At 41.1% G+C, this 11,359-nt stretch overlaps 1 protein-coding gene across 3 annotated transcripts in view; it reads left to right on the forward strand.

Moving 5' to 3' along the window:
• map4k3a (mitogen-activated protein kinase kinase kinase kinase 3a) overlaps positions 1-11,359 on the forward strand; it is a 79,855-nt gene that overhangs the window by 66,242 nt on the left and 2,254 nt on the right. For all 3 annotated transcript variants that reach the window (XM_064965337.1, XM_064965339.1, XM_064965340.1), the window contains 17 exons: positions 204-242; positions 2,134-2,196; positions 3,003-3,060; positions 3,430-3,649; positions 4,664-4,770; positions 5,593-5,634; positions 6,038-6,122; positions 6,584-6,663; positions 6,925-6,985; positions 7,558-7,675; positions 7,767-7,825; positions 8,168-8,271; positions 9,835-10,006; positions 10,177-10,245; positions 10,533-10,625; positions 10,791-10,861; positions 10,957-11,012. In XM_064965337.1, coding sequence (XP_064821409.1) covers positions 204-242; positions 2,134-2,196; positions 3,003-3,060; positions 3,430-3,649; positions 4,664-4,770; positions 5,593-5,634; positions 6,038-6,122; positions 6,584-6,663; positions 6,925-6,985; positions 7,558-7,675; positions 7,767-7,825; positions 8,168-8,271; positions 9,835-10,006; positions 10,177-10,245; positions 10,533-10,625; positions 10,791-10,861; positions 10,957-11,012 — 1,497 coding nt within the window. The remainder of the gene's footprint in view (positions 1-203; positions 243-2,133; positions 2,197-3,002; positions 3,061-3,429; positions 3,650-4,663; positions 4,771-5,592; positions 5,635-6,037; positions 6,123-6,583; positions 6,664-6,924; positions 6,986-7,557; positions 7,676-7,766; positions 7,826-8,167; positions 8,272-9,834; positions 10,007-10,176; positions 10,246-10,532; positions 10,626-10,790; positions 10,862-10,956; positions 11,013-11,359) is intronic.

Raw genomic sequence — 11,359 nt, forward strand, 5'->3', positions numbered from 1 at the left:
AAATCGGCCTTTGAACGATCCACATCAATCCTGCGCCGTCTTTACACTTCAAGTCAATAAAAGCCTTTTTTGTAAAACAGTGTTTTGGTAAATCGTCTCCCTTATCCTCAACCATTCCCTGTGTGTACCCCTTGTGTGCAAATGTAAACATGACAGTATCTATCTCCCTTTATCTCTTATCTCCTGTCTTTATCTCGCAACAGGAGTCTTCTGAAATCGGTGGAGGAGGAGCTAATCCAGAGGTAGGCCCAGCTGTGCTTTCCTTCCTGTCACCTTTTTTCTAGTTTTTACTCCTCTTTCTCTCTCACACACTTTGTCAGTCTGTCTATCTATCTATCTCTTCCTGTCTTTTCACTGAAACTCTATTTCTCTCTTTCTATTTCTTTCCTATCCTCTCTTCTCATTTCTGTCTCTATATTGGACAGGGCTCACTTGGAAAAATAAATGTGGCTTCCCTGTTTAAAGAAAGAATGTATAAAATAAAAGGTATTATCTCTGTCATCTCTTTCTCAAACTATTCTATTCTCATCCCTTTTCCCTCATATATTTTTCTCATCTTCAGCCTCTCTCTCCCTCTGCCTCTCTCCCTCGCTTTCTTACTCTGCTTCTCTCTCCCTCGCTCTTTCTCCTTCCCTCACTTTTTCTTTCTCTCGCTCTCCCCACCCCTCTCTCTTGAGCCTCTTGCTCTTGAAATACTCAATATTTAATGTGACCTAACCTTCTGCCTCTGTGCTTGTCCGAGTGATATGGACGACTAATTTGCTTTAGAACCACTCCCGCAAAGACCGGGGGTGATTTCTTACCCTTGCTGAGGCGTTAAAGCCTTATGGCCAGTTATAGCGCAGCGGGGACTGAAAACCAGCGGTATGTCCGCTATTGTTTATTGTGGTCTTTGTCTTTCGGCGGCTAGGGTGGTGTCCCGCTGGCATGCATTAATTCTCAACGTTAAAGTGAAAAAAAATACACCTCATGCAGGAAAGATACCTGCACACTGATTTCCAATACACAAGTGACGAGCAGGTCCGCCTGGTCCCAGATCGGTTTGTGCTGTGTCGACAACTCCTATGTTCATTGTCTTGCCACACGTGATGTTTGGCAAGACAACACAAATAGATAGCTAGACTCTGTTCAAAATAAGGCAATGACTGTTTCGGATGTCTTCTCTACTTTCATCTTTGTTGATGAAATGGCACTTACAGAAGCAGGGCACTCTCAAATGTTGGCCGGTTCACTACTAAAGGTGTCAGCTGCTGGCGGCTATCCAAAGTCAGCTAGGCGAACCGAATGAGTCTGCTCGCATACTCCCTTAAAAGACCTCTGCTTGAAAAAACCTGGGAAAAAGTGGCAATAGTACTTTTGTTCATTTTGAGATGCCATAGCCAGTATACACTTCCTCAAAATAGACAGAATGAATCAATAATAACTCCAGAAATATCATTCATTTTGACGTTTTTGCAGAGGAGATCTTAGTCGTGCAATTTTATATCTAACTAAGATGTTTGGTGCAGTATTTCTGAACAACAAGAATAGCATGAAAACGAGTCGCTTCGTTGAATGACAGACTTTAAATGAGGAATCCCTACTGTTAAACAATCACTGATGGAAGGGGGTAGATTCGGCTACCAACTTCAAAACAAAAAAAACTGTGTGCCCGAAAAATCCCTCAGCGAAGTGCAAAACGAACAAAAACCTCACAAAATGTTGTCATAATATATCCACAAACTCTTCTGATCGGTTTCGGTTGGGAAGCACGGAGACACCTTAAGGTAGACCTCACATTGAAATGGATAATGGTGCTTAGTATCAAATTTCACTGTTGAAATGTTTTGGACATGAGGTGCCTACTAAATATTTTCCTACATTGGACAGGAGAAGAGCATGTTTCCCACTGCTGAAATGCTGTTCAATAGGAATGTTGTTATGGGGTGGATCTTTCCTCATCTCTCCAAAGCCCATAGAAGGGAGCGCTCAGCCGATTTTGAGCCACGATTGAGAAATGCCTCTCTGTACCTATTCAATACAACTACAAATAATTGTATTGTATTAATCCCAGAGGGGCAATTACAAAGGCATTAATAGTTGTGTTAAAAGTTGTATTGAATTGAAATGTACATCCCTCTTCTTCTCCCTTAGGGGACACGAGACTCATTTAGATGATGATGATGATGGTGGTGACCATGATGATGAAATGCAACAGTAAGTCCTACTGTCTTCAACCCCTTTCTCTTTTCAACTTAACATCTGGACTCTTAACATTTCATCTGTAAACTGCAGTTATGAATGTTTCATTATGCAAATGATTGGAACGGGCTACTCTGCTAGGGGCCAGGTTCATGTCCATTAAGCGTTTCTTATTGTACAAGTCCAGATAGTCCGTATTATATTTACTCTGTTTTCTTCCATTTGATGCTTAATAATGCCTAATAGTGCCTAATGAACGTGACCCAGGATATACACTGAGTGTATGAACACCTGCTCTCTCCATGACAGACTGAATCCAGGTGAAAGCTGTGATCCCTTATTGATGTCACTTGTTAAATCCACTTCAATTGGTGTAGATGAAGGGGAGGAGACAGGTTAAAGAAGGATGTTTAAACCTTGAGACACTGTGAATGTGTGCCATTCAGAGGGTGAATGGGCAAGACAAAATATTGAAGTGCCTGTGAACGGGGTATGGTATTAGGTGCCTGGCCCACCGGTTTGTGTCAAGAACTGCAATGCTCAACAGTTTCCCGTGTGTATCAAGAATGGTCCACCACCCAAAGGACATCCAGCCAACTTGACTCCTGTGGGATGCATTGGAGTCAACATGGGCCAGCATCCTTGTGGAATGCTTTTGACGCCTTGTGGAGTCCATGCCCTGACAAAATGAGGCTGTTCTGAGGGCAAAAAGAGGGGTGGTGCAACTCAATATTAGGAAGGTGTTCTTGTACACTGTACACAAAGGTATAACTGTTAGTACAACAATTTGTTCTAATAGTTATGCCCTCTCTCTCTCTTAGTGCCAAGGGCTCCACATTGCGGCCCAAAGAGCCTCCACCACCGCCTCCCAACGTTAAGGTATGTGTTCTTCAAATGACTCATTGTCCATCGTATGAGACTGAGAGCGTAGTGTTTCCTCACATATCAACCTGTAAGATGATCTCTTTTCTACAGTGTACACACAGGAATCATTTTTGTGGCACCACTTTAAATTGAACATAGCACAACACTTGTTCATATTTCCTATAGCCCTATTGTGTGCAGTAGAGCATAAGACTTTACATACAATGATGATGATTCCATGTTGACGTGTTTGCTTTTATGCCGATCATGTAGCGCTGTGGGTCACATCAATTTCAACTTTTTTAAATATATTTTTTTACAAATGTCATTTGTTTAAATTCAGTTGACTTCCTCCATTAACCCTGTTTTGTCTTTTGCTCTCAGCCCATCCCCATTCCACAGGATAGTGCCAACTCCCACGCTCACCATGGCTCCCCTGCTCACCATGGATCCCCCGGACTCTACGGCTCCCCCGGTGACCATGACGACCATGGGGGGACCATAAAGCGGTGTCCAGCCGCCGAGAGCCCCGCCCGCTCTGCCACCCATGTTCCGCCCAGGCCGCCACCCCCCAGACACCCCCCACACAGGCAGCTTAGCTTAGGTAGGTAACGTAGTCTACAGGCATGCTCACAAACTGAATGGGTGCATTCTGGGAGTGGTGATATCCCCTATGTCAGAAATGCATTAATGCTGGTTTTCTTATCTCCCCTGCACTTAATTGGAGAACCAAAGCTGTGGTCCCCTTGAATGAATGAATGGGTCGGTGGGTGAATGAGTCAATTAATAAATGAATGAATCAGTCCGTCACTTCTATTCAACTCATCACAATACCAACCACAATACCCAACTCGAGCCACTTAGACAATAAGTGTGATGATGCTGAGATAAAAGCTACCACTGTTTTCAGGGATCTCTCCTTCCAACCCTGCCAACATTTATCCACTCACTCTACTAAACTCTAGAAGCTCCACCCCACTTCCTCCATGTCTTAGCCAGTCAGCTTTTCCAAAGTGGACCCTGAGTGTGTGTGCCCCAGCTAGTATTTATAGCCCGTTTAATTAGGAGCAGTGGTATGACTGGTGTTGTGATAATGTCACATACCCACTCTGCCACATGAGTCACCTTCCAGTACACACACACTCACACAAACTTCCCCAGTTTCCACATCCTGTCTGCTTTGAGTAGTCTGGTGGCAGGGGCCAACTTTCAAACTAAGCTCCCTGTCCCTCACGTGTGCATCGCAATAGTTTTCCTCCCCTCATCATCTTTCCTTCGTCTGCGCTTGACGTGAAAGAGCTGGACTAGTACCTGGGCTATTCCATCCTATTGTATTCGCCTGTCCTGTTGTTTTCAGATATGTCAAGGAGAAGAGACGAGGACGCCACTTTAGACTATTGAGACATAGTCTTAAGTTTAGTCAGAGTGGCGATCTTAGTCGCAGCAGTGTCTTATTTCAGCACAATTGTTGGAATTGCTCAGTTCCCACAGAGCCACATTTTCTCTTGCTTCCTTTTCACTCTCCACAGCACCATTCAGATTGTGGCCATCGGGGAATCGTTTAAATAAATCATGTAATATTTCAAAATGAATCCATAATTAATTTCCCTCCCAACAGGCAATGGGTTCAACTCGTCAGAAGTGAGTGGGGATGCTGGTGGTGCCGAGAAGCAGTCTACTATGCCACCTAGCGTCACCACGAGGAAGGACAGGAAAGAGATTCCGGTAACATCATAGTAATGTAGCCTTGGTCAGAAACTGTGTGTAAAAATTGGTGGCAACACTTTCTGTGAATAACTTGTGTATAATGTACTTAAAGTGGATTTTGTCAAATCCGTAGTGCATTATAAGACTTCCTGTAAGCATTGTGTTAAACATACAGGTTGTAAAGTTCATTATATTGATAAGTGGTCGTGGCTGTCATTAATTCATTAATACCTATAGGGAGGTGTTTATTATATACATAATGCATAATGTATTCATAATGAATTACACACAGTGCTGGTTCATAGCAAGTGTTATATAGACAGTTTCTGACCTTTTCACATTTTTACACACTATTTTGACTATGTGTTACCTGAAAGTAAGTTATTTGGAGAATAATTTATGTAAATGGTGATTAATTCATGTCCGAACAGCTTTGATAACAGGCTTACATTTTATTTGCAACCTATATAATTATGCGGTTTTGCATTATGACTAAACGTAAATCTTCTCGTTCTTCTGAGAAGTGGATTTTTATTCGCACCCAGAGCTCTGAAGAAATAGCATTTATTCTATGTTTACCTCATTAGTTACTCATTAATAAGCAACGACTCATGAATTAAAGATCACCACAGTGCTCCTGTGTCATTCCCAAGTTATTACAGCACTGATAAAGACAGAATGATACCATTGTTAATGTATCATTAAATAGAACTCTATAAGATCCACATATTTTTTATATTTAACAATATTACAGTATATAATATACAGTATATTTGAACTATGATTGTTAATCATTCTACGCTGACCTTGGTATGATGATGTCATTTCCTGTTTCCTCAGAAACCAATCAGTAATGGCCTTCCCCCTACGCCAAAAGTCCACGTAAGTCTTAACACCCCTTACCTGCTCTTACACACACGCATTGTCAAGTAGAAAACTATAACTCTGCGCTGTAGGAAAAAGCAAATTGAGCACTAAGATACAGAAACAAAAGCACAAATGTGTTGATTACACATTCACTATCTAAATCATTTATGTGAGTTGTAATTCATTCATTAGCAACCTTAAAGTAGTAGTGTTGAGTTCATAACACATTTGTAATTACCGCGACTCTCGAGCTAGAGATCCTGCCACAACTTTGTTTCAAAATAAGCGATTTATTATATTGTGCTGAATTTATAAAGGGCTTTTCCAGGTGCTCTACATTGTGATATGCTCTACATTGATCAACTATAACTAAACACCTACATTCCTCTACATCTTGTTTTCTATTGTTGCTGCACAGATGGGAGCCTGTTTCTCCAAAGTCTTCAATGGCTGCCCTCTAAAGATCCACTGTGCGGCATCTTGGATCAACCCCGACACGAGAGGTTCATTTCTGTCTAACTGCCATGGAACCTGATTCCATCAATTGCAGATAACAGGAAACTGTATTTATGCTGGGTTTTAAGGACAGATGTGGTTTCGTGTCAATGTTCAATGACAATGTCCGCAAAGTGTGACAGACAGAGCACGATTAAAATTTTGACCGAACCCGCTGTGCGATTGACCTTTTATCTGCAATTGATTGAGTTGAAGCATTTGATAACTTTATTTTTCAGTCTTGCGCTACCAGTCATCCCACCGTATTCTTGTTGGAGAAAGGCTTGGAGAAGCCTAGAGCAGGAGTCGAAGCTAACTTGATTTTAAGTCTTACCCCATGTCTTATTGGCAGTTTGCGTGTGCTACTATTAGTTTCCTTCTTAGGCAGTGTGCTAAGCAATGTGTGTATTATCCAAGTGTGCCAATCTCTCTGTGCTGTAATACTTAATTGTTTCATTCTCCATTTTAGACCAATACCTGCTATTTGGCGCCGAAGAGGGCATTTACACTCTAAATCTCAACGAACTACATGACTCCTCCATGGAACAGGTCAGTGTCTTATTATTTCATTTATATTATCTTGTTGCCAGTAAATTAAAATTGTTCTATTTATGTGAAGGTGGAAAATGTTCCCTTATCGCATCATACTACAGATTATATATAGTTCAATTTGAATGCTTCCTTTTGTGTGACTCAAGTAAAGGATTTGAGGATTGATCCACAAGGTTTTATCCACAACTGGTCAATAAGACACGTATTATGATTCATTGTACCACCTACTAAAAACTGAAACATGTTTTTATTCCCTAGCTCTTTCCCCGGAGGTGTACGTGGCTTTATGTCATGAGTAATAGTCTGCTCTCCATATCTGGTAAGGATTCATCATAGAAACCTGTATTGCCACACACACATTGCTAATATATCTCAACAAATAACAAAAAATGTTACATTGTTTGTTTTATTTGTAGTTTATAGAATAGATTCTCCAGACACATCATATAAAATGTACCTTTGGCCGCACACACATTGTTTTTCAATTACATTTTTATTTAACTAGGCAAGTCAGTTAATTAAGAACAACCTCTTATTTACAATGACAGCCTACCAGGGAACAGTGGGTTCACTGCCTTGTTCAGGGGCAGAACGACAGATTTTTACCTTGTCAGCTCGGGGATTCGATCCAGCAACCTTTCGGTCACTGGCCCAACACTCTAACCGCTAGGCTACCTGCCACCCCAATGACCGTGACATACATTAAAAACATAAACCAAAAGCAGCAATATGTCATATTTTATCATTAAAGATGCACTCGTAAATATAAATCGTAAATACTACTTGTCAATACTTGCTTCAGATATAGAAGCAGTTAGACACTGCACTGTTTGCGTGAAAATCTAAGATTTTCAAAGCATTCAAAGGTGTGTTCGTTGTGTTGTTTGGCAGGAAAAGCTTCTCAGCTATACTGTCACAATCTGGCGGGTCTGTACGAGCATGCTCGACAGATGCAGAAGCTGCCAATGGCCATCCCCACCCACCGGCTCCCAGACAAAATCATTCCAAGGTAAGAAGAAGGCGATGTCTCTGTGTGTAGGAGTTTTCTGTGGGAAGAGTCCCACTTTTCCGACTAAATTCCTTGTTATTGTGGTTTTTAGGAAATTTTCCATCTCCAATAAGATTCCCGACACCAAGGGATGTCAGAAGTGCTGTGTGGGTGAGTAGAGATGGACATTCTCTATTTTTATTTCTCTCATGCTTTTTCTCTCTCTCCCCCTTAGTTTTCCACTCTTTCTACATCCAACCCCTTACTTTCTCACAAGTTGCTACGTCATCTTGGTACAAGATTGAGAGTAGTTGCTACACTACTGTGTTTCTTAGATGCATCACTTCACTACATGTAATAAACACAATACTTCTCCATTCCCCTTATAACCAATTATGACAACAACCTCTTCATCTGAGTACCAATAGTTGAAATGTCTTTGAAATATATTATTGTGGTCACAGCTTAGTATGATTGACAACCCCGGCTGACTACCAACAATTTCCCCCTTAGTGAGAAACCCTTACACGGGCCACAAGTACTTGTGTGGGGCCTTCCAATCCAGTGTGGTCATGTTGGAATGGGTGGAGCCCATGCAGAAGTTCATGCTTATCAAGGTAAGAATTTTTGCATCTCTGTGCATTTATTTAGTCATCTCTTTGTGTTTGCCAGGCTCACGGTTTACTTCCAAACCTTTGAGGAGTGCTGACAGCACATGTCATAGCCATATGAGGTTTCAACCAAAAAAAATAAAGCATTGATGGTAGCTATGCTAAGAGCCTCCGGGGAAGACAATCCACAACCTTCCGCTAACTGTCCTGTCAAATGGAGGTGTTTGAGATATGCTAAGAGACATCCCTTTACTTTGTAGCCTACATACTAATGGAAACACACTTCCCTCTTCCTAAAAACACTGACTTCCCCCTGCCCACTGGCACTGGAGGTGTTTGTGTTTCAGATAAGCATGCTAACCCGCCAACATAAACTAAGCTACCCTTGCTTTGTAACCGACGAGCTAACACTTACCCTGTCCTCTCCTAAGAACATGAACTTTCCTCTGCCATGCCCATGGAGGTGTTCGGGTTTCAGATAATCATGTCAACAAGGCTACCCTTACTTTGTAATCTACAAGCTAATGCTAATTCTAGCCATCTCCTCCCAAGAACATAATTTTAGATTAGCATGCTAGAGTCTAGGCCAAGGAGTTCTTAGGTTAGTCAGGATAGTAGAATTGACATGGTGCAATTACTAAATTTGATTGTGCATCAGCAGTTTTCTATTATGTCAGTCACTGATAGTCAGTCAATTAGCCCATGTTAGCAAACACATTTTTCAATTGCTAAAGTTAGTTTAGCAGCCAGCTACTAAACTTGTTATTGTGATTGAAATACCGGTCGGGGGCCCCCATTTTGATTTTGTAAGTCACACTTTATCATATTAAAAACTGCAAACATTTCTCTCCGCCATATTGAAAAACGTGTAGTATTGCAGGAAATGAGCTGTAAAACAACCAATATTCTTCTCCACCCCATGACAAAATTTGTAGAATTTGTAGAAAATCTTCTTTCCACTCCATTGCAAATGTATAGAATTGCATTAAAACTGCAACACGAAATTAACTCTAAAACTTAAAAAATGTCTCTTGACAGAAGGAGGTCACTCAAATGTTTTGATGTCAATTAGCCTATCAGAAGATTCTAAAGCCATGACATCATTTACTGGAATTTCCCAAGTTGTTTAAAGGCACCCTTAACTTAGTGTATTTAAACTTCTGACCCATTGGAATTGTGATACAATGAATTATATATAAGTGAAATAATCTGTCTGTAAACAATTGTTGGAAAATTTACTTGTGTCATGCACAAAGTAGATGTCCTAACCGACTTGCCAAAACTTTAGTTTGTTGAAAAAACTTTAGTGGTTGAAAAACGAGTTTTACATACTATAACCTAAGTGTATATAACCTTCTGACTTCAACTGTATATCGTACATGTTGTCAATAATACCTTGTGGTTGCGCGCACGCGTCGGCTTTGTTGGTAGACACCCCACCCATCTACATGCCTAATGCTAACGCTCCTCTACTCGCAAGAACATCGAATTTGAGATTAGCATGCTAACATGCTAGAGTCTAGACCAATGTAGCATTGACATAACTAATGCTAACCCTGTCTTCCAAAGAACATTGACTTTCCCCTGCCCTGCCCGATGGAGGTGTTTGAGATGCTTGTGGTGCCCGAGCACCAGTACCCCCTCATCTGTATGGGCGTCAGCAAGGGCACGGAGCTCAACCAGGTGGTACGCTTTGAGACGCTGGACCCCAACACCGCTTGCCCCTGGCTCAAAGAGTCCGGTAAGGTCTCATTCAAAGACTGACCTTGACTCCTCATTGACATAGACTTGACACAACTCTAGAGAAAATATAGTCCTATTTGATTCCATTCATAATGGACAATGTTTGACACTAATAAAGCAACAGATTAAATGGTTAGTTGACGTTTTTATGTTTTTATCTCCTCCTAGACACTCCACAGACCTGTGTAATCCATGTGACTCAACTGGAAAGAGACACCATTCTTGTCTGCCTGGATCGTGAGTCTAGCAGCATGTCTTGGCAATCCCAAAATCGGATTTGCATTGTAATATTATCTATGTAGATTATACATGCATTGTACGTTCATTGTATGCGTTGCTAATAACATTATGACAATATATTAACTGTGTATCATGTTTTATCACTGAGCAGTCCTTTAAATGAGATGGAGGGAAACTCACCTCAATAGCAACCATTGTGTTGCACCCCGCCTGGGTGGACGGCAGCCATTTTGTGCCTGGATGTCTTCAGTTTCTTGTAATAGCATCATTGTTTAACTCCTCAGGATCCATTAAGATTGTGAATCTGCAGGGGAGGCTGAAGTCCAGTAGAAAGCTTTCAGCTGAGCTGACGTTTAATTTCCAGATTGAGTCGATAGGTAAATCGCCCTTGACCCCTTTGCCAGAGTTCAGCCAACACACACACACATGTATCAACAGCTATAGAATGGAGAGCAGAGTTTCACAGTCATGTTATGATGAATGACATTCTGGTAAAATTTTGAATTTTTATATGGTATATTAAAAATCCATCTTTTCCACAGTCTGCCTTCAAGACAGTGTTCTGGCTTTCTGGAGACATGGCATGCAAGGGCGGAGTTTCAAATCTAATGAGGCAAGTATTTGAACTGTTTATTGTTGTTGTAATATGATGACTATGATAATGACTGCGATGACGTGAATATTAGATCCTGTCCATATTCCCACCAGATTACACAGGAGATTTCCGACAACACCAGGATATTCCGACTCCTAGGATCAGACAGGTGAGAAATCCATTTTTAGATGGAGGCTAAATCTGTTTAGCAGGGATCATCAACTAGATTCAGCCTCAGGACTATTTTTGGGGGAGGAGCGGATGGCCAGGGGGCCCAGAACTTAATTAGAAAGAATTTGTGAACTGCAAATTGACCGCAAATTGACCGCAAGAAGCCCAAACGAATAATCATGTCAAACCTTGCTTACATTTGTATACGATCACATACTGTATGTCTCTATTACGCGTGGGAATACTTTGGAACAGATTTCCAAAATTAAAGTCACTTGGAGCTGATTTGCTGGTGTTTTTACAGTCTTATGTCCGACAATAAAATAATAACACATTTAAAATAAA

The sequence above is a fragment of the Oncorhynchus masou genome, chromosome 5 (genome assembly GCF_036934945.1).
Source record: "Oncorhynchus masou masou isolate Uvic2021 chromosome 5, UVic_Omas_1.1, whole genome shotgun sequence".
NCBI lineage: Eukaryota > Metazoa > Chordata > Actinopteri > Salmoniformes > Salmonidae > Oncorhynchus > Oncorhynchus masou.